At 41.2% G+C, this 23,980-nt stretch overlaps 1 protein-coding gene and 1 long non-coding RNA gene across 4 annotated transcripts in view; both read left to right on the forward strand.

Annotated features, from left to right (window-relative positions):
* Positions 1–5,108, forward strand: part of LOC145652598 (uncharacterized) — a 43,002-nt gene extending 37,894 nt beyond the window's left edge. For both annotated transcript variants that reach the window (XR_014118868.1, XR_014118869.1), the window contains exon 3: positions 5,016–5,108. This is a non-coding gene — a long non-coding RNA (uncharacterized LOC145652598). The remainder of the gene's footprint in view (positions 1–5,015) is intronic.
* A 2,319-nt stretch (positions 5,109–7,427) lies between these two features.
* Positions 7,428–23,979, forward strand: LOC113578795 (L-rhamnose-binding lectin CSL3-like). Of its 2 annotated transcripts, XM_081703887.1 has the most exons (10): positions 7,428–7,715; positions 17,486–17,550; positions 17,798–17,833; positions 19,000–19,044; positions 19,858–19,993; positions 20,355–20,464; positions 21,556–21,600; positions 22,084–22,219; positions 22,594–22,703; positions 23,523–23,979. In XM_081703887.1, coding segments are annotated over exons 2-10 (651 nt in total). In that variant the 5' UTR covers positions 7,428–7,715; positions 17,486–17,519; the 3' UTR covers positions 23,525–23,979. The 2 variants fall into 2 exon arrangements, with proteins under 2 accessions (XP_081560013.1, XP_026868056.3); XM_027012255.3 differs by lacking the exon at positions 7,428–7,715 and having other exon boundaries at positions 17,419–17,550.
* The last annotated feature ends 1 nt before the right edge of the window (position 23,980 follows it).

A 23,980-nucleotide genomic window follows, 5' to 3' on the forward strand; every position in this document is an offset into this window, starting at 1 on the left:
CCATTTTATGAAAACCTTACGGGCTGCAGCGCAGCAAGCTGCGTCTGCTGGACGCCATATTAGTCAAACGCAGCTTGACAATGGAGCCGCCAGCACTGTGTGGAGATCACAGAACAGTCGTTTGTGGCACAGAATGCCTGCATGTCTGGAGGTAGTGACGCTCCAGCAAAAATGCCGTTTGGCCACTTGAGAGTTCGAATCTGGGATTTCATATTCCCTTTCATGTCTGTGTACTTTTAAATCCAAACAGACAATGAGACACATTGGAAATCATGTCTAAGCAAATAGTCTGGATTTTGTGTGGCTAGTGCTGTGTGTGTGTGTGTGTGTGTGTGTGTGTGTGTGTGTGTGTGTGTGTGTGTGTGTGTGTGTGTGTGTGTGTGCGTGCGCACATGTGCATCTGTGCTTGCATGTGCACGGTGATGTCTCTGCTAGATTTTCTGTCATTGAGTTCAAAGGAACAGTGACGGCACAGCCCACCTGTCAGAATGACATGGCTAATCAAGATTGCGCTGTGAGGCATGTTTGTGCATGTGTGGTGTGTGTGCGCGTGTGTGTGTGTGCACTGTGTTCATGCTGATGTAAGGAAATTAGAAAATGAAAAGAAAAAAAACCTACTCTTTTTACTTCTGTAGGAAGGAGGCAAAATACCCAGTGCCTCTGCAAAAGAGACTTACACTGAAGTGATGGAGACTCAAATATTTAAGATTGACTGCAGATAAAGATCTGGACTAGAAGGGCCTCAAGCTACAGTGTTTACAAGAAAGCCGGGTTTATTTTTTCCAAGGAAGCTGAGATGCTTTCGCGTCTAACCCACAGCGCCGTACATGGCCACATATGTCTGCACACATAGTCCTGCGGAAGAGACCGACAGGACAGACAGAATCAGTCCTGATGCAGTTTTGCTTTGTGGCTCCCATCTGGAAATGCTTTTTTCTAAAACTTCATGGAGGTTGTTAAAGCACTAGCACTACTTTCCCATTTATTATTTCCTGTCATAAAGAAGAAAGATAGCACTCTTACTTGAGGTATAACTGAAAGTTTGAGATGGTCTTTTTTGTTTGGTCTTTAAGGAGTTTTAACAGAGTCAGCTGAGAGATCATGGATTGAACTGAGGGTATATCAAAAGCCTAATAAACTCCGTGGGTATATAGTATATCTAACCATTTCTATACCATTTCATAGCATTTTTGCAGGTTACTCAATGCCTGGTTCAAACTCCATGAAGCATATTTTTGACCATGGAGTCAGTTATAGTTATAGTTATAGTTAAAGTTATAGTTTTTTTAATCAGTTCACAAAGATGCTGTTTATATATTTATTAATGTGTTTTTCTCTTTTTATGATGATAAACTTGGGGCCACTAGTATGTTTAATACTAATAGCCTAAGTGCTTTATTTAGTTTGGTTGGTAGGTAGTTAGTGTTCTCCTGTAGGTTGGGCATTCGGACAGTTTACTGAAAACAGTTACATCTTTTCATCTGCCTTATATTTTTGGTCTAGACATTTTATTGCCCTTTAACCCATAAGACATCCATATATTTGAAGCCTGCTTTGACTGGTGTCCTAGCCCAGATAAAATGAAGCATGTCAAATGGAAAATCAGAAGCCAGAGAATGCACGCAAACTTGCGCTGGCCCCAAGCGCCTAAGAACACAGCAATACTACCGTGTCAAATATAATTCCCATCTGATAAGGAAAGAAAGAAAAAAGACTTGGATTTGAGAGGGATGGAATCGAGATGGGAGAGCCATTCACTTGCCTGGGCAACGTAGTGACTGAACGCTGGTGCTTTCGTGTGGGACGTTCAACGGGGAAGAAGACCTGAGGGCTTTATTCATGAAACAGCTTTCATGACACCTGAAATCAAGCAAAAGGTGAAAGCCACATGCCAGTGTGACCTGGTCTTGTGAAGTTTTGTTAGAGGAGAGAGACACAGTACACCTCTGAAGAGGCAAAAAGACAGAGACCATGCAAGAAACATGGATGGGTTAAGAAGGCAGACCATGAGGCAGGCGTCCCTAAAGAAACATGGATGGGTTAAGAAGGCAGGCGATGAGGCAGGCGTCCCTAAAGCCGTCTGGCTGACCTTCCTAGGAGTGTCGCAATCCCTACAGCAATTAATTCTAGACATATCATAGATGGATTCAGAGCCATGTCTATTGGTAGATTAGAGATCTGGCTGTACAAGGAGATTACTCTCGTTTACGTTGCTCAACGTCAAAGCTAGTGATTTTCACACAACTCTAGCCGAGTCTGTAGTCACTGAACTGACAGTGACACTTATCATGTGAACATCACCCAAAACAAGCATTTTCATTTTTCACTATGATTTATAGTGTGCAGACTCAAAAAATCATTTCCAGATTGCTTGACGTGTGTTCTTGGACTTGAACTGACAGAAGACATGAGTTCTGACCCTAAGGACCACTATAACAGTGCTCATTGTTCATGGTTTTTAGGCTGGGGGTCATAAAACATCTTGTACTGGAAAATCACTCAACCCCCCGAAACAAGTATAAACGTGGTTAGACAGAAATTGATTGATTGATTTATTTATATGTCTAATTCACTTTAAAAAAATGTCCTTGAATCTGTGCTTGTGAAATGGCTCTCATAAATCATTAATATGTACAAATCATGAGTATCGTTTAGCTCCAAACCAGTAATATTTTACACTGTAGCACAGCGGCTTCAACTCTTGCAAAATCAGTTTTGCTTCAGCCAAAGGATAGCCGTGTCCTTTTCTCTTATTAAAAAAAAAAATCTATTTCTATTCACAGAAGAGGTGAGAGGGCTGTTAGAGTCTGCTTACTGACCTGTAACCTCACTCCTGAAGTGGCTGTTACTCTGCTTTCTGGGAGGAATTCCGAAGAGCTCGCAATGATACTGTTGCAAATGTAAAGAGCGGTTTCTGAAGCACCTGCGTAGCCTGCCGCTCATGCCCCGCACACTGGCTGCCTCCAGAGGAGCCACTTCAGCTGGAAGATAAAACCTCAGTGTGATGCCTGCCATCTGACTTACGCAATCCTACATCAGCCAGTCTTTTCCTCTCATGCAATATTTCAACACTGCCCACCCTGTTTCTTCAGCACTACATAACAGCTCTATTATACTGGGCCACTACCACTAGGCGCCCCAGTGACATCATTTGGAAGACTTTAACAAAGTCAGTGCATGCAGATTTAACGCACAAATATTGCAAAATTAAAAGCTCTAATTGGTTTACATGAAACTGGCGAATGCTCTCTCGCCAGTAAGAAAACACTGCCACTGGGTCTGCGTCGTGCCGTCGGAAAGTTCCCGGAGTTTATATGTTTGACGGAGTGGAGAGAGCGAGGGAACGGGACAACATGTCCTCGACCTGTGGCTTTAACTTCCGAAACCCTGCCGCGGCGGTCCACGTGGCTCACTGGTGGGCATTCCGTTCTGGACTCGCCCGCGTCACCCGCTGACACCCTTTCGCACCGTTCCCAGTGGCTGGCTGAGCCGGTGCGTGAAGGCACCGTCTTTCTGCCCCTCCATTCGGCTGTGTTGACGTTTGTCATGGGGCGCCAAGGTCGCCAGGTGGCCATTCCCAACGCATGCGCGCAGGCCCACACTGGGCTAAGGTGCCTCTGCGAGTGATCTCTGGCCCGCCCAGCTTAATGCCGAACATGCCTGTTTGGCCAAATGTAACTCTGTATAAGTTTCATTTACTTCACATCTTTTATGTTTTTTGGTTCCACTACAAAAGTTTAGATGAATGAGAACTGCCCTTTAAATAAATAAATCAAGAGAAACACAAGCTGGTTACCTTTATGCTGTAGGAGAGGTTGAGTCAATTATTACAATGGTTGAATTCAAAGGTTTGATTGGACACAAGGTTTCTCTTTGAACGCCGCTACTTGTGATTGTACATCTTTCTTAATGTGCTGGCATGCTTTAATTGATGTTATCTGCCTATTGTGCTTTTAAAAATCCCAAAACAGATTTTGTCTGAAGTTCAAAGCTGCAGCTCGGAAACACGATACATTTTTTGAGTTAAATATAACCGTCCTGTGCGACGGACTTCAGAGTTCACTCGGTCCTTTGGGGCTTTGGGGGCCTTTGCTACGGTAGCACTGGCCAAGACATATCACAGTGTCAGTTCAGAGAGCGTGGAGTCTGCAATTTTGGGTGGGGTTGCAAGAACACCCTAATCCAAGTGCAGATTGCACCTAATGCAAGGCAGATTTCTTAGTAAAAGCGATGGAATTTGGCCGAATGGAGCCAGTCACGATGCTTTGTTTAGAACTGAATCTGCTGACACTAAGGAAAACGATGGCATGGTGGGCGTAATTGTAAAGTGCGAGAAACTGCAGACATCTAGTCTTAAATTGACCTCCCTGGTTTCCTATCTAATATTTTTAATAATATCAGCAAGCCTCCATTTCTCAGCGTGAAGACTCCAGGAAAGAAATCAGCACTGTTCTGAAACTATTTCAGAAATCCCTGGGGTCCTTCCAGCTGGTTTTGAAAGCACAGATTGGTCAGCAAAAATCCAACAATGAAAAAAAAAATCCTGCAGTTCAGAATACAAAAAAGGAGGCATTGTTCATACAACACGTTCATATAGTTTGAGGCGCGGGTTTTTGTAAAGCAACAGTACTTGGCATAGTGCCGTTTACCACCGCATCAAAGTGGTGTGTACTCTGCGCTGTGCTTATGTGTACCCGTCCAATCATTCCATTTCTAACAGTGTTCCAGTATTACGTGCTTCCACTTTAAATCTTGATCCAAAGAGAAGCATCGGCATGAGAAAAAGCGGACAAGCTGTCATCTCCCGTCGGTTCTGCCCTGCTGCTGTTGTTTCTTGGCTGTGTATTTTCTTTGCGTGATTGACGCAAAGTGTTGCGGCGGCTCTTGGTTTCGCTGCGCTTATTTGCTGTGCGCGCCAAGTGTTTTTGAGGTCCAGCGGGACAGTCATTTTAAACGCGTGGCTCCCCCCTTCATTACTGCGCTCTTACCCCCTCTCTCGCTCCCTCGCCCCGCAGGGACCCGGCCAACATTCAGAGCATGCTCGAGCTGGGAAGACCATGGACGGGATGAAAGGAGAGGAGTCATACCACCCACACAGCGCTCTTCGTGTTAAGGCAGGTTCCCAGCTGGGTGCCACTGGTTCATTTGTTCAGAATCATGTTGCAAAGCTGGGCTCTACTGTTTATCAGTGGCCCGACTATAGAAAAATGTTATTCGCCTACTATTCTGACATCACTGTCAGTGTACCAGTTAAATCAAGGCAACCTGATAGCTGCTGTGGAAAGAGCATAATTTGTAGTATTTTCATTTTAGATTTTTGTCTTTCTGGAGGTATGTATTACGACAGCTGCAATTTACATTCACTGATATTGAGTTGGATAGAAGAAAGTTTAAACTATGGAAAAATAGAAGAAAGATTAAACTATGGAAAAATACTTAACAATTAAAAACACTTAATTTAAAAGTTTATTTTTCCAACTAATTGCTTTTTTCAAAACCAAAAACACTTATCTTTCTTTGCCATGCTTCGGTTCATCTTAATTATAATTGACTTGAGTTTCTATCTTTTCCGTTTTCCTTTTTAAATACTTAGGTTTCCACTTGTCTTCCACAGACAGGGCAAAACATGGGTTTTTGACTGGCACGTGCTAATGTAAATATATACTTCTCTTTTTTGCGACTGGCTTCTGCTTGTATTATGGACATCAGAGCAATTATTTCCAGGCAGAATGTGTTCAAAATGGCCTGTGCGATGCCTGCTGTCACACAGCCACGGGAAGACACGGTAACAAGCAGCTGAATGCTGCAGCTCTTTGCCACACAAGGCAGAGTGGCCTGCCTGCACGATGTCTGAAGGCACCGCTATGTGAATGTTACCCATGATGATGTCGCGCATAATGACGGGCCTGCACAGGCTTCCTGAAATGTGCAACAGCTGAGGCATCTTTGCACTGGTCACTATGTACACTAATTGGGAGGATGCATAACAATGTGCAGCATTGCATAATGTTTTTAGCACAGGTTCAACATGGAAGGCTTTGTAGTTAAACTTCATAGCGCCAGGAGCCAGCATTCATGCATGTGTCCTGCTCTCCTACTCCTGATGCGCTTGGTAATTAGCTGAGTCGAATCAGTCGTGGCAGAAGCAGGGAAACCACTCTACCTGTTTAGGTATGATCCAGATAAGTGTCCTGAAAGTTGTTCTATAAGTTGACATGGATATTTATGAAAAATGTGCCCCTTGCCAGTATGGAAGTTCATGTTCATGTCTGTATTTGTCAAAATGTGTGGAACTTTGGGAGTTGTGGGACAACTCTTTGAAGATGTTCCTAAAAAGAAAGTGGGTGTTTTTCATTCCAGAACTTAACAGTGATTTTTAACAGGACCATACATAGAAATTCCACATTCAAATCTCATGTTAGCCATCCAAGACACCACCATTTCTCAAATTCTATCGTTTCCCTTTTCAGGACCTACTCTATTTTCATACACTGCATCCAAAAGCAGTCAGGAGCATCCAAAGGCCAGCCATATAGTCTTTAATCAGCCACTCTTTTACTCCATAAATTGCTGTTGTGGGGAACTCGGTTGTTCTCGATTGAGGCTCATGGGGCCCCCGACCTGATGATCTCTGGAACTAGAATGGGGTTTAGTATGAGAGTTTGTTGATTACAACCATCAAAAGAAAAAAAAAGTCAACTTTCTGATGGAGCAAAAACTGATGGGCATCTGCAGGGCAGGGAGAGTTTACATGCTCTTGGACGTGTGTTCTGTGTTGGTGGCCCTCACGCAGATGATGAATTTTTTTTGTTATGTGTGAAACTGAAGTTTTCACTAGCTGAGGTAAAAAAAAACAAAAAAAAGTGCAGAGTCATCAACATCTTTGCCTGCCAAGTATTTGATCGCAAGTCCGGCCCTGGAATACTAACCTTTGCCTGGGAAGGGGTCGTGTTTTTGTTTTCCTCCATCTCCCAGTGATCAAACAGGTGGTTGCATGCTGCCTTCTAAACTCCTCACCCCAGTCACCACCGGGCTGAAAAGCAGCAGGTGTTTGACGTCAGCGTACGTGTTTGGAGGTTTTGGAATCCTCGCACTCCAAAACTGATCCAAAAAAAGAGCAAAGCTCTAATGAAAGAATCAGTTTAAAATGCCGTTCTAACATTATAATCAGCCGCTGAATACACCTTGCAGCTGTTCCTAGTTAAAGCTTTTTCCCCCCCACCATTTTAAAGTTAAATCTCTTGTTTAGCTCGCTCAGTTATGGCTGGATATCGTTCGGCGGTCAGGCCGCGTGTGTGATTGGCTCGTCCATGGAGAGAAAGTCATGAGGATTCCAAAACGCTGGAGGAAGTTGCGTTTTTCTTTTGGCATTGAGAGCTTGCTGCGAGGGGTCTGGATGCAAGTGACCCCAGATGTGTTTTGTTTATCAGTGGTACGCACACACGCGAAACACATACAAAAACACGCTGCCACACACAAACAAGCAGACCCACAGCGCCATGCAAATGGCTCTCATTCAGGGGAAGGGGGCCACTGTGCCCTGGAAGTTTATTCTTTTTCTTCTTCCTCTTTGTTTCCTCTCTCCACTGATTTCATCTGATTGCTGCTGGACTGGGACATTTGATAAGAAGCAGGCAGCTATGAGAGGAGAGCCCACCAACACTCGCTGTACTGGGCTACAATGTAGCTATCGGCTCCTGGCTTTCTGTTGCAGGGTAAGTCTGTGTTTAGTCAATATTCCAGATATCTCCTGGTATTCTTTATATTTTCCCTTAAATTTTCCCTTAAATAAGTCGATATGGTTATGTAACATTTTTTTGCATTGCATTAGCATTAAGTACACTAATATTAAAATGTTTGCATCTGCCTCTCACAAGTGTCCATGTTTTTAAAAAGCTGACCTGTGTCCAGGGGGTGTATATACTCACACACAGAACGCTCTTCATATTCTAAAGTATTTTCTGAACTTGCTATTAGATAACAGTGCTGCTCAAACATTCGTTTGTGTGAATGGTTGACGAGGTTCACGTCTAGTGCTTTACCTCGTCTGACCCCTGATCTCATCCCTGTGTACAGGGGTACTGGGCCAGATTTATGGTAGCCATTAGCACCTGTGCTGTGAGTAAGATAGCACTGCCACCTGTTCTGAGCCGCGCTACAAATCTGTTAACACACCGCGACTCATGAATGCGCCCAATTCTGTTGTTAGTAGTGTGGCCCCACAAATCAGGGGCCCAGGCCCACACTGTTGTAAGGGTTCACTTGGTGTATTTAAGTGCCAGTGAGGACCTGTGACAGACTGCCTGCAATATAGTGAACACAGACTAATGTAAGACATACAAACAGTGATGTAGAGTGATGTACTGTTGGGGACAACATAATATAAATACTTTATGAATACAATCAAATAAAAACACTGAACAAATACACTATACAAATTCGAGTGATTTTATGAAAACTGGGATGGAGTCAAACGCTATCTGATTCACCTGATCTAATAGAGGTTTCCTTTGCTACTGGAGGCGTTACAAAGTGTGACCCAAATCTTTTGTTTAGTATCTAATATTAATGTTGGTTCTTTATTATGTCCGTCCTCTGTGCACATACTGCCTCACGAATGTGCGAAAAAAATAGACATACTCTGATCTTTATTTGCAAATGTAGTAATACACGAACATTTATATACATGTATTACCAAAACCCACACGTCCCACATGAGAAACATGACTGTTGCCTGTCACCACGGAAATAGCTTTATTTCTCATTCTCAGAACTGTGTTGAAACTTGGCCACAGTTTCTTGAAACGAGAGAGAGCTGACCAGATGTTCTGTGCTGTGTCATGAAGTCCGGGCTTTCTCCTGCATCCCAGGCTATAGGAGTGGGTGAGAAGGTTCTGGTGGTTATGGACATGGATGGGCCAACATTGGCTGGAGATGGTTATTTCAAGGAACACCCAAGATCTTGAGAGAGATCGAGAGAAAAGTCTGCCTTCAATTTTCTGCCTGGCTTATTTCTGTGTTGCTTCAAGCCGAAGTGTATGTTACCTCTTTTGACTAGGAAAAGAAACCACAAATTGCAGACCTGTTGAGAAGTCATTTTTGAGGCTGTTTAAAGGTGCTACTCTAGAACAACAAACTACTGATGGTGTTCAAGATCTCATTGATGTTCCATTTCAGCAGGTGGAAATGCAGCCAAGCCATTGTGTTGGATGTGCATGAAAAAATGCGCTTCAAACCTATGCAGAAAATCTGTTGTATATGTGTGTATGTCTAGGGTCCTCAGATGCCTAACTGCACAATGGTATGCCAGCATTTAACCTGATCACAAAAGTGTACACTGCTGTGGGTTCGTCCATCAAACGTCTCCTTTATTCTGTGCTGCAGTCAAACACAAAAGCATGCATGTGCACGCACACACACACACACACACACACACACACACACACAAACAAAATCACGTCTCTTACAATAGCAATAGTGATTGCAGACCATCATCAATAAATGGTCACATCCATCACACCTACTCTACCCTTAAAATGCCGTATCACATTTCTGGACTTGTCAGAGGTGTGTGCACCATAATGGCACACTGAGGGCCACTTGCCTGTGCGTCTCATTCAAGTTCTGCAAGATTGTGTAATTCAAGCTTCAGCAGAGATAGCGCAGGAAGCTGCCCACTCAGGTGTCCCCCAATCATCTGCATCTGGCCAAGTGATTGGATCCAGATGTGCTCTGCGAGTGCCTTCCTCAACGTTAGCAAGTCAGGCGAGGGTTGCCACCAGGCGGGCAGCACCGCCGTAAATCGGCGCAAAAATAGTGCGACGTGTCAACCACCTCGTTTGAAACAGGAGTGCATCGCAAGACGTGATGAACGTGGGGGAAGAGGAGCTCCGGGAGTGAGCTCATCGCTGGCCTTGGAGCATGCCCGACAGTCCAGAAAAGACCGTGCCCAGGCTCCACTTTTTCCTTTTTGAATGGATGGCTGAACACTTGGAACACATCCATAAAGCTCAAAAAACCTACATTTTTCAGAATCAGAAATACTGTTTTAGCTCCCAGTAGTCTAAAGTCATTATATATCGGAAGAGTGATACTGAGTCATTGAATTGCACCAGGAATGGACGGGACATTTTCAAACCTTTAATTGTCTCTGTATCTGATCTCTACCCACCCCCCCCACCCCTAATTACAAACTTCTATTTGCCATGTTACACTTACCCACGGGTAATAATCTTAATAAAAATAAACCATGCATAGATGCCACATCCATTTAGTTTTACCCATTCTACCCTGGATCAGCCCTACCATGAGACTGTCTCCATTTGCAGGGAAAGCTCTTAACTTCTGGTCAGTGGAGCCCTTCTCATCTCCTAACCCTGAACATGCATAGAAGATGGCTCACTTCAGAGACATCAAGAGAAAGACCATGGCAGGCAACACTGGTTTTATGAAAAAGAATAAGGGCACCCAGGACCTAGTACAAATGTCAATGACAGTGAGGGATCACCACTGGAGACCTCTTCAGTAGCACCAGCCCAAACTCACTCTTCCCCCCGGGGTTTGCTGACAAAGTGTTATGACGCAATTAGGGGTGTCCATGACCTCGAGACTCAAACATCTAATGTTGTGAACTCAAACATCTAATATTGAAGGATTGTCAGATTACGTGGGCCTCCGTACCTGCTTCCTTTTATTCAACTTTCACTTGCTTCTAAAGCCGGCGGTTTGGGTCACATTTGGAAGGGCGAGCCTGCTCCTCTTGATAAAACACTTGACCTGCCATGACCTTTGGGTTCTCCATAAATTCACCAAACTGAATTAAGATAAAGGCATCATACAGACCCATTGTGCAGGCAGGCTTCTCTGTTATGGCTTATGCAGTGCCGTGGCTTATGAAACACTGGTGGAGTTGGGAACAGTTCTGTTTTAGTGATGGAGTCTAAAGTGTTGTTCAATTTAATTGCTTGCAGAAAATGTTTGGTCTCCTGATTTATTTGGGCTCATGCCTCAGTAAACAAAGAGAGAACCGCGTGAATGCAACCAGCTCCCCCAACGAATGTAATTTTTCTATCATGCACAACTATATTCATTGTTGGATAACTAATGAAAAAGTATGAAAATAAATCCCCAATATATATATATGAGATGAGATAAGAGATAAGATCAGGAATAAGATCAGGACTCAACAGTAATGTTAGGACATAGGGCTCCACAGAGATGGCTTGACAAGGAGCAAAGAAACAGCGGCTGTATACAAGCTGACCATTAATGCCATGTCGCCCCCTAGCGTCTGACTGCCATAAGGATCATGCAGGAGTGTTAGGTACTTAGGAATCATATTCCACACCCATATTTTATACATGGGTGCGCAGAAAAATGGTATTAAGGTGGTAAATATGATCACAATCATAACCATAAATTATGACCATGACCTTAACTTGCTGACATGGTTTTTGTGATTCACATTAGGGCTCTGCCCCCCTAGATTTGGCATCATAAGAAATGGCACCTCACTACCCAAACTCACACAACCTCAAAAGATTTAAGAAACAATATACAAATAAATGACACAAAAGCCACCTTAGACAGCAAACTGTACTGGACTGGAACTGAGCCGGGGTCAAGAGTTAATCTTCTGATGACCTTGATATCCCAGGATGCTGAGATGTGGCCATGAATTCTGGAAATATGTGCACAAAACAATTTATGGCCGCAAGATAAATGTCAAAGCCAAGGCCATGAGTAAGTGCTGTCCTGGTCACGTCTCATTTGTTATGATAACACTATGTTAAAACAGAACAAGTGTGAGAAAGTTGGGAAAAAAACAATAAAGTGCATTTGTGTTAAGGGTTTCATTAAAGTTTGTATCTTGTGTTCTACAAGCTCAGACCTGTTTTTTTTGCGGGGGGGGCTTGACACATTATCAATACATTTTACATACATTTGAGAAGGGTCTATTAAATATTATTTTGTATTATGTCAAAATGTGTTTACAGACAAATATGTGCTAGAGGTTATGGGATTTTTTTTTAAAGATTGTTACTCATTTTTTAAGATTTTAAGAAAATCTCACACATTCACACTTACACCTTGATACACTTACTGTTTCCACGGTGCCAGTAAAAACATTCATCTCCTTCATAAACTAACATGAATTTTTCACCCATTGCACTGTAATCATTTAGTATTTATTTCAACTATTCGCATGTTATTAATTATAGCACTGTTTCCCTCATATGCCCAAGATTCAGCAATGGCAGGCTGGATTAATAAACAAATAATCATGTTGATATGCATCTAAACAACCTTGCAAATATGAGCTGTTTATATATATATATATATATATACATAGAGAGAGAGAGATTTTTTTAAAGGAATGTCTGGATTGGCAAGTTAGTTCCTATTTCCCATGGTATAAATAACTATTTGTGCAATTTGTTGCTGATTCAGACATTTTGGGTATGAACAACATATGAGTCACAGTGTTTGTGCACACATTAAGACTGTGGCGGTCATTAGACTAGACAGTTACTGTGTCTTTATCTTCATCTGTTATTTTACTGGGTTTCCTCAACATTTACAAGAACTTGTGGGGTCAAAGTGTAACAATGAATTATTTCATCAGGACAGTTAAATTCACAGGACCCACTAAATATGTTCCTAAAATAAGTTGAAAAATAATTAACTGCTCCTTTCACGGTTTATCAAACCTCATGTTTAATGTTGTAGCACCCTCATGTGGAGTGGACCGTGACTAGATTAAAACTGTAGTAAACACTGACCATGTGCAATCCAGTTTGGTAATGTTTTAGCCTGAATGAATTAGCGAGTGATTTACAGTAGTTAAACACCTACCTAATGTAACTAGCGAACAGCTGTCGTGGTGTAGATGAAAATCTAAATAGTGCTGTTAAAAAAGCATGGGGTTAATCATTAATAACTGTATTCTGTACTGTATTCTTCTCAGTGGGTCCCACTCAACGGATCCACATGCTTTCCTATTTTCCACACTGCAGTGGGTTCAGCAGCCACATTTAACTAGGTGGTCCACTAGCCAGCCCACAGCAGCTATATCTCGCTCTGAAGTGCATCTCATGGTATATGTTAGTTTTTCCGTAATAGCAATATAATAAAATATATATTCATATCATGTAGTCATTTGTTGATTATAAATAATGATCTCCTAATAGTCTTATTTACATATTCTTATACATTTACACTAGCAACATCCGCATCATCCATTTTATATTTTATATAAAATGTAAATAATGTATCTAAATATTTAAATGTAAATAAACATTTAAATATTTTAGTGATAAGTAATACAGAAAACTATGAACAGCAGCCTCTGGCGACGAACCTCAAGTCTAGCTCACAGCTAGCATATCACTCAATGCTCTGATTCACTTGTGCCTAAATGGCCCACAGATGACTTACAAACTGAACACAATGAAAACAAATGCAATATAATTAACCCACCTGCAAGGAAATCAAGTTCAGCAACCAAATTGTCAGTAATTCTGCACGTGTGATTCACTTTAGCTTCGTTTATTAGCTTATTTGTATAGGCTATACAAACGGTGAGACTGAATATAATTACTGCCTAATTGCATGATATCCGAGACCGGGATGAGAGATTAACGAACCCACAGCAGATATTTCTCGATCTGCTTTATAAAAGGTTCTGGAGAGTTGCTGACCGCCGGGTGGCGCTGAACACATTTTGGAAGCAATTTCACAAACTACATTATACAGCTCATTTTAACAGTTACACCTGTACTTCCTTGTGAAATGATTGGATCGGGGTGTGTATCAGCGCAGTTTGTAATCTACTCCATCGTTAACACTGTTTTAGCGAGCTAGTAAAAGTGCGCTACTGGCGACTTCGGCCAAACTTTGATCGTTATGGTCTTTGCCAGAGACGAAACGTGGCGCTCACATATAAAAGACTGGCACGATATCATTAGATCAGTTATCCTTGTAGAAGTGTCCGCCCTGTATCGTGTTTCCTGGCAGCTCCGGCGTTGTCCGTTTTGTTTTCCTGCCGGTCACTCCGCTTGTTTGCGTTACGACAACGCTTTTGTTGACGTAAAGCTCGTCACTCTCAGTCTGAGCTCGTTATGTATTATCGTCTGTAGCTGTTTGTATTTAACATGTCTAACCTATGTGTGTATTTATACTGTCTAGTATCGTAATGCGAAGTATTGCCGTTGCATACTACTGAGCGGCTACTATTTACAATACTACTATTTGTGTCTTTTCGAATATCTTAATAAAATGACTGAAGAATGATGTTTTTGTAGGTTCTGGGAAATAAGATGCTAGCATTTCTGCCAGACTTTATATGTTTGTTAATGTGAAGAAAGATAATTGGAAAAATGACTTACTGCTCCTTTAACATTCTTTGGCGTTACTTTTGGGCTCACCTGCAACAGAGGCAGGGAACTTGTGTAGAAAATGTAAGTAGTGTATATTGCTTGTTCATTATATTTAAGGCGCACTATGGGTAACAATATGGTGAACTATTTAGAGAATCTAAACTGTCCACTGAGAATTCAGACACTACAAAATGGCTGATAATGTAAACAACACTAAACGATAAGTAAGATGTGAATTCAGAAATGACAACATAAAACACGACATAACACCACGTGTAATGAGAAAGCAAAGGATAAAAAGTGGAAATTGTCATACTAAAAACACTGAATTTTCAAGCACTGTTTACACTTACACTTGTGTTGGAGGCCAGTCGACCAAGCATAACGCATACAGTGCTGGACTGGCTGGTATCTGCTAACAGGAGATAGCATAAGAAGGATGCCATCACTGGAAATGAGTCCCAGTATATGGGGTCTGGTAGTCCCTGCAGACACAGAAAAAGAGAGACAAGGTACCACACAACACAAACTTTACTGAGATCCTAAAGTATTCATCTCACCTCTAAAGGTGGAATAATTCAGTTACTAAAGAATTGATCTCACCTTGTCTTTAACTGCGCACTTTGAAGGCGGCATAATCTGTGTGACATCTGGAAAGGAGTTCCAGTATATGGTGAGTGCCAGTCCCTACAAACACAAAGAGAGATGAGGAAACACTACACAAACTAATGCTTACTACTTCAGTGAGGATAGATTCCTCTCCTTGTGCATAACAGCACTACAATCTGGAAACAACCAAGACAAAAAAAGATGATGTAGCATGAATGACCATTTGTGACAAGTGCATATCATTACAAACATTATCCAGTGCTTATCTTCTTTTTCAGAATTTGCCACATTTTACAAGTTCAAAGTACGTGTAAAGAAAAAGCAAAGGGTACATTATAAACATAAACATCATGGATATGGAAATAAGGCAAGACATAAATGTGAGATCGGATGTGTTTTATGTCTTTCAAATTCAAGTAAGCAATAATCTAATTTGAATCATAGTTGCTTTTTTTGTGATACATCATAAGATTACTGACATTAAATGATTAATTTGGCAGAGGTTTTTAGATTAGTGAGAATGAATGAGTAGTTCACATAGGAAACATTTAACATCTAAACATCACAACAGGAGATCTGTGGGAAGTGGACATGGGCTACAATTACATTTATAGCACTTGGCAGGGGCTCTTATCCAGAGCGACTTACAGAAGTGATGGGGCAGAGAGAGATGGTCACCACAGGAGACCTGAGTGGGATTGAGGTTTTTAGGAACCTCCAGTCCCATCTCTCTCAGGAACCACTGTTGCCAGAGCAACAGGATTTCTAGTTTCAGGAAGCCGAGGTGGTAAATTTGGAGTGCATCATCTCGACCTCCCCTACTTGTTGTGTGACTTCGAAGGGTCCTTGCCACTTTGCAAGTAATTTCAACCTACAACGCAAAAGAGTATCTCCGTAACACTGTGTCCTGAGATGTTGTGGAGTGGCACATCCTCTAAGCGTTGCGTTGCATTAGCCACTAGGACTAATACAAAGCAGTACCCTCATGCACTTCACCTAATGTGGTCCATGCCAATTCATTCAAAGGGGACCTCGATTAGGAGAAGGGCATGATAGCACTTATGAGATATTTAGGGGGTTAACTAACTGACATCTGCAGCATACCGCACATCACCTGGACTTTCAGGGCCATCCGATGGATGTTGAGGATTATTCACTGCCTGGTGTCTCAGAGCCTCAGGCTGCTTACAGTGGCTGCAGGCCTCTTGGGAACAAGGCTACCGTGACCAAATGTCTATGTTTGTATGCAAATGCCTTGCTGTTGGACGATATAATCTGCAGTTACCATTCAGTGCCTCTTGCCACCAGGCCATTGGACTCTCCTTAAATTTAAACTAATAAACAAATTGGGTGGTTTACAGCTTGCATTAAGACTGTGCTGCTACACATCCCTGGAGCAACTGGTCCTTACAGAGATCTCGTCATCTCTCATTGATCACTCCATCAAAGAATGCAAGGAACCTGGGTTTGATTGCGGGTGAGCAGCTCTGTCATTCTCAGGTCATGTCGCAAACTTCACTCATTCACTCATTTAGAGAACTGAGCCTCTCCAGGGAGGCCCCCCCAGTGTTTGTTCAGTCTCCTGTAATCTCCAGGCTTGATTACACTGCAACTCACTCCTGGTGGGTCTTCTCATGTGTGTCATAAGGCTTTTGCAGGCGATTCATAACGCTGCAGCACTGGTCATCTTCAGCACTCCAAAATCTTCCCATGTCACTCCGTGCTCCATTCACTTCTCTCACTTCCTGTAGTGCCTCGTGAAGTTTAAAACTCTGGCTCTGGCTTACGTCTTGTCTTCAAATACCAGTCAGCTCTAGTGACATCCACACCTGAAACCTGTGGAATAATAATCAGAATATATATTGTCTACTTTTATACTGCATACTTATAATGTGACTTAAGAGGGAACACTGAATTGAGCTACGCTTGTGTGTGACTTCAAGTGGCCTTGGGCATAAGATGTGTGCCGAGTTGCATTTATCGCTATCAGGAAGAGATGAGGTACACACATTCCAAGACCCAAGAAAAGGCCAGTAAAACTGCTTGTTAGGTACTGAACTCACAGTACATATCTAAGAGCGTCACAACAGAAGAAAGTGGAGACATCTCTGAGGTTAGTCTGACCTGATACGCGGGTCTTGTCTGCCATGTTGCGTTAGCAAGCTCATCAGCTAAAAAGTAAACTAGATTATAGGAGTCAGTCAAGGGCAAGTGACTTATAAAAAAGGGATAAGGGCACACAGTGGCAAATAAAGAAAATTATAATGAGTTAGAAAAATTAGAGCAAGCCAATCAGAAAAGACAGTGAGTTAGGAAAATTAGACTAAGCCAATGAAAGTACAGCAGCATGGCCTGCCGAGAATCTTGTAGGGTATTTAAGATTATGCATCAGTCAGCCAGTCATTCAAGACCGACCTGCTTTGTTGCTTAGATTTATTCTTTGCAATAAAGTTCATTTTGATTTAGTTTTTGCTTATCCTCGATTCTTCCATGACAAGCTTCACCTGCATCTCTGACACCGCCAGAAGCACAATGCTGATCCTGAAGCTCTCTCTACTCACGTGTAAGTTCTGTCCATGTTTCTGATGCTAATCCATAACTCCTGCATCTCAGCAGGAGAAACAGTAATCAAACCCTAACTGGGAAATACTAATTGTACCTTTTAGTGCAGGTCATCGTACAGCCAAAAATGCAGGCTTCCCTAATTGGGAAATCTGTTTATTACCCGGGGGAAAGGCCGACTTGCATTGAATGCTCTCGTTTAGGCTGTTTTAGGGGCAGTTAAAGGAGTGTCTCTTTCTGTCTTACAGTGCTGACTGTAGGTCCCGGCTTGCTTGTTTATGCAGGTAAACTCAGTCTAAACTCATGTTGACATTGTCATGGTCCTTCATCACTATATTCTCCCCTTTTATAAATTTGTTTTTTCCCCCTTTTATACTGATTGTGTATGATTATATTTATGTATATTGTCAGACTACAGTACACGTATGTGCATATTGTATGTTAGCTTTGTTTATAATACAACAAAGCCTGTCATGGCAGGGTTCCAGATTGTCTTAACAGTTCTATTCAAGTACCTGTGTATGATTTTTTTTTAAATCATAATTACTGTGTCCATCACCTCAGCTGTGGTAATCTTAAATGTCTCATTTTACATTTACAGCATTTAGCTGATGCGTTTATCCAAAGCGACTTACGATTATGACTGAATGCAACTTGAGCAATTGAGGGTTAAGGGTCTTGCTCAGGGCCATGGTGAGGCTTGAGTTGGCAACCTTTCGATTACAAAACAAGCACCTGAACCACTGTGTTCGATTAAAATGAAAATTCTCTAATAAGGCCCTCTGATTGGTACAACTGAAAAGCGTTCACCTTGTCATTAGGAGGTCATGATTTGATTGCTGATGATGCCACATACTTCCTGACAGAGCAATGTTGGCTGTGTTCTTAGGGAGGGAGGGGTGGCATACTCACTGTCCCCTGTCAATCAGTCACACTGGCCAATCATGGGTCTCTGAGCTCATGCAGCAGAAGGGGAGTGGATAGTGCTAGCCCCTGAGTTTCTCCACCCCCTGACGTTGAATGAGCTGCAGCTTGAAAGGATGCAGTGATTGGTTGTATGTGTCTGGCAGGAAGTATGTGACAGCCCCCACCCTCCCTGGCTGGCACCTGTTGAGTAACAGGGGAGAGTTACTTGAGGGGTTGGACATTTATATCTAAATCGGGGGATAAAATTGTGAAAAGTCCTAATAAATTCCAAGAAAATCTATAAAGGTTCTCACTGTGGTGGTAAATGTGAACTAGAATTTAATAATGCTGAACATATAAATACAAATAGTCACTTACCAGTACAAGACTATTTACCACAGGATTTGAGTTATGGCTAAAAGCAAACTAGAGCAATTATTAGAAACATTATCATTTTTATTAAACATTATTAGAAACCTTAGTCTGTATTTGTCACTTTTAACAAGAATTAAGCAGTGACTTCAACTGTGTCTGTGTCCCACAGAGACCCAGGTGACATGTCAAGGCGACAATGCTGTGCTGATATGTGGTTTGTATAGGCGCTGTTTTTCTTAGACATACCTCAAAGTTCTGGAACAATATCCCACTTCTTCCAATGATAGGACATTTTCAAGGAAATCTGAATAATTGTGGTGGGGTTTTTTTTACACTTACATGTATTTTATATAATTTAGATGTTGGACTGACGTGATTTTTACAGAATTTCTCTAAATTATATATTCAAATATTTCAGACAATATCCCACTACCTCCAGCTGAGTATGGATTTTTTTTTTTTTACGCATATACATGTACTTTTTGTAATCAGGATGAGAATATCCCACTACTACCAACTATAAATTTATGCTTACAAATGCAGACCTGACCTTTAATTAATTGACTACAGTTTGAGGAGTAAACTGTATAACTGTAGAGGTGGAAAGGAACTCTGAGCACTGGGGCTGTACTTCAGGGTGGCTTCTGCTTTGTGTCAGACAGCCAAATCTCACTTTGGCTAAAGAACCGACGGATAAGTGCAGGAGATGAGAAGCTCAGAGGTGACGGGATGGTTGGGGTGCACAAAGTTTGTCACAGAGGTCAGAGGGGAAGTTGGGTATGTATAGGAAGTTACATAGGAGTCAAGGTGTTACACAGGAAGTTATGGTGTGGGCTTTATCCCAAACCTTAGATAATTATTACATTTTAAGGAAGCTTGGGTAATGATGATTTCCAAACGTCCCCAGAATTGTTTCAATACCATCTTGATCTTTGAGCGCTGTTCATTTTTTCTGTGCAAATGATTTGTGCATATGTGGCTTGCAGACACAGTAACATCTTTTTGTCGTGCTAAACTTCAATCATAGGAGATGGTGTTTTAAATATCCAAAGCGTTAACTATGGCCGAAGTGATTCCACAACTTGTTCTGATGGACGGCCCAGCAGTGAAATCACCAACACCAAGTGCTGTGCAGCCTACACACTGGCTATAGTTACATCCATGTGAGTCCAGCTAAATTTATACCCATAAGTCAAAGTATACCCAAAGTATATAGTGTACTTTTTCAGTATTGATTTCTGGAAAGGTAGTGTAACAACCAAAAATATGTAGTCGAATGACTAAAGACTTTTATACATTTCAGGAAATACAGATTTTAATGTACAGAACAAAGTGCAAAAAAGCAACAGTGTTACACTTTTAGAGTCCTTGACTAGAATCAGGTCAAAAGATAAAGGCTACACAAATGGACGTCATTAAATAGTAACTGACCATGGAAATAGAAGGTCAAAAAATGAACTTTTCAATAAACATTAAAGATCCTCGTTCATTTTTTGTAATTCCCCAACGTTTTTCTCTCCACAGGTGTGAAGGCAAGAGCAGCTGTGTAGTACCTGCCACAAACTCTGTCTTCTCTGACCCCTGTTTCGGCACCTACAAGTACCTTACTATTAATTATTCCTGCGTGGAACTCAGTAAGTTTCCCTTTTGTCATCCCCCATTTATACTCTTCGCTGCTCTTAAGACTCCACTTGTTTTTACCAAAGTGACATTGACCTCATTTATACCTGTTCAATTATGCAAATCATGTCTGCAGATTTCCTGATAAGATTGTAAACACATGCATTTAAACTTTGCAACAAAGTGCATCTCTGATTAGATAGATTGCAATCTGACTGTTATAAACATAAAAAAAGAAGCAAATCTGCTCATAGCTTTCAGATTTCTTAGAGAAAGTCAACCATTCCACCATTTCTGCTTTTAAGGTGCCTCCTGGATGATTGCATGGTGTGACGTGATGTGATGTGTTGGGAGGGGATTTGAATGTCAACTCAGACCACATCCTGAAATGGTCTGAGCATTTAAATTTAAATCCGTTTTAAACGCATATTGGGTGAATTTACACCTACATTTTTATGTGGATAATAGTGATACTCAAGATGTATGAAATGACCAGGTGTAAATGGGGTCAAAGTTTCATGTACCTTGCGAACAGTCTGCATTTAAACTGTGACTACCTGACTATCTCCTGAACACTTCCCTCATCATCAGTTGCTCTGTCCATATGCTTCTAGTCATGGGGTCAAGGCACATTGTTCATTCTTTTTCTTTCTGTTTTGCGCACTTAACCTGCCTATATCTGATTGCTTACACCAACCCATTATCCCATAATCCCATAAGAAGTATTGAATTGCATTATGCCATTTTTTTATTTTACAAAACATTTATAATTGTTGCATACATCCTATTATTGTGCTTAAACTGTGTGTTGTTTTTTTTTTTTTTATTCAAGATATACATTTTGTAATTTACACAGCATACTAGCATTCAGGCTATTTATAGTTATTTGTACTGTACGAATGAGTTTCACAAATTTGTACAGTAAGGACACTAGTTCACCATCTGCCTTTGGCAAAGATCAATTACAGAAGTTTTTTTTTTTTTTTTTTAATCTATAACTAGACCTTAGGGCAAATGTGTTCTGAAAACATTCAACTTTGTCTTGACTTGACCCACTGAACAAGAATGAAGCAGTGATTTCTGCTCTGACTGCTGTGTTCTGCAGAGGCCAGTGTGACGTGTGAAGGCGATGATGCCGTGCTCACCTGTGGTTTGTACAGCCTCTTTAAAAAATAAATAAATAAATAACGTATCTGTAAATTATATAATCTGTGCTTTTAAACAATATTTGGCTAAAGAATATACCTCAAAGTTGTATAAGATTCAGGAACAATATCCCACTTCTTGGAGTTCAGCTGGAGTTCAGGGCGGCTTCTGCTTTGTGTCAGACAGCCAGATCTGACTTTGGCTGCACAAAGTTTGTCACAGAGGTCAGAGGGGAAGTTGGGTATGTATAGGACATTACATAGGAGGCAGGAAGTTAAGATGTGGGCTTTATCCCAAACTATTACGATTGTTTAAATAACTGTTACATTTTAAGGAAACTCAAAGATAGTTTCCAAACATACCCAGAATTCTTACACTCAGAATACAGTATAAGCACTGTTTATCTTTTCTTTGTAACTGAGTTGTGCACACAGTTGATTTGTAGACACTATCTTGTTTGTATGATGCCAAACTCCTTCAATTGTAGGAGATGATTTTATAACAGTCTACTGTGCTAACTACGGCCGAACTGATTTCACCACGTGTTCCGCTGGAGCACCCAAAAACCAGATCGCTAAAACAGACTGCTATGCAAACAACACGTTATCTGAGGTTAAAAACAGGTGAGTCCAACTAAATTTAAACATCAATGTATGCCTCTAGTTCTTTTGCATTATTCATTTCTGAAGGAGAAATGAACCACACAAAAAAAAATGCACATACAAGAATGACCAAAAACATTCTACAAAATTGTAGAGAATACATTTTATAGAAGATCTGCAAAAGACTGGCAGTGCAATATCTAAACATTTTAGTCCATGATTGTCATTTGTGCAAAGGGAATACAAATGAGCAAAGATAATCCAGGAGGATATCATTAAATAACAATTAACACTAAAAGAAGGAGAATAAAAACCACTTTGCTAAAAGCATTACTGTCCAGATCCTCATTCCCTTTTAGTTCTTATTACATTTGTGCCACTTTTGCTTTCCACAGATGTGAAGGCAAGAAAAAATGTGTGGTACCTGCCACAAACTCTGTCTTCTCCGACCCCTGTTACAGCACCTACAAGTACCTGAGCATTGGCTATTCCTGCAGGGATCACTGTGAGTTTCTCTTGTTGTCGCCCATTTGCACTGTTCACTGATCTCAGATTATCACCAGAGTGGCCTAGACACTATTAATCCCTGTTCAGTTATGTAGATTGTGTTTGTAGTTTGTGCTGGTAAGATTTTAACCGCAGGTATTTATACTTTGCATTAAAATGCATCTCTGATCAGCCAAATTGAGATCTGATTGGTATAAAGCATGAAAAATGCAAATCTGCTCATAGCTTTCAATATTTTTTGGAGAAAGATGCCAACTACGGCAGTTCTGCTTTGAGGTGGATTCTGGACAGTTACATGGTGTGACATGATGTGTTGGGAGGGGTTTTGGTTGTCAAGTATGTTTCAGACAGGTGTAACGTCTCGTTAAAATGCACCTCATACCACCCCCTGAAGTCGACCCAACAATGATAGTTGAATCCAGTTTAAATGCATCATGGGTGTATTTACACCTGCATTTGTATGCGGATCAACTCCCAAAACAACCATCTTCAGTCACATGGGGTCCAGGTCTTTGAGTCACAGGCACATGGGTTTTCCTTTTCACACATCTGTTTTGCTCACTTAACCTGCTGATTGCTGACTGCTGATTGCTTAGACCAAAAGCCTCAATCCCACAAAGCCCATAAAAATGAAATAAGACAACATATTGCTTAACACATTTAAAAATATTACATGCATCCTATACTTGTTTTATTCTCTTCAAAGTATACTTCCTTCGTGTAGTTTATATTGCCTACTGGCATTCATACTACTACATCATTTCCTACACTTTCAGTAATTTGTACACTATTGATTGCTTTGGTTTTTTTTTTACAGAATAACTCAAGGAATTCTGTCATCATCCCCAGGGTCGTCTTCTATCTGCACAGGGCTCAGATCAAGTTAAAATATGTAACCCTGCAGTATCCCATCCTGCAGAGGCATTGATATACTACATATATTAAATCACTGTAACGATTGTACCTTACTTCATTGATGATGACTATATGAGGAATCCGCCAGAACCGCATGACCAGCAGTTACATAAATGGCGCATTTAGGTAGATACAGAAAACATCTCACTTCAGCCAATACAAGTAACACAGTTGCAGCAAGCTGTTTATTGCTAAAAAAAAAAAAAAAAAAAAAAAAAAAAAAAAAAAAAGTTTGTTAGCATGAACTAATTGAGTTTTGCTGGAATATCTAAGGGATGGATTTTTTTTTAGCCCATCCATTTGCTCTCTGGGACTTGCTCGCTCTGTAGCCTTTTCAAAGGCTGGTGAAGATGCACGTTA

Source organism: Electrophorus electricus, chromosome 20, assembly GCF_041902795.1.
Source record: "Electrophorus electricus isolate QZ-2024a chromosome 20, ASM4190279v1, whole genome shotgun sequence".
NCBI lineage: Eukaryota > Metazoa > Chordata > Actinopteri > Gymnotiformes > Gymnotidae > Electrophorus > Electrophorus electricus.

Excerpts from the sequence above, each read along its gene's own strand:
- LOC113578795 (XM_027012255.3), top strand. The coding sequence starts at position 17,478 with ATGACAAGCTTCACCTGCATCTCTGACACCGCCAGAAGCACAATGCTG. Across the intron at positions 17,834-18,999 it reads CGGCTTGCTTGTTTATGCAG|AGACCCAGGTGACATGTCAA; the intron begins GTAAACTCAGTC and ends TGTGTCCCACAG. Across the intron at positions 22,220-22,593 it reads TTATCTGAGGTTAAAAACAG|ATGTGAAGGCAAGAAAAAAT; the intron begins GTGAGTCCAACT and ends TGCTTTCCACAG.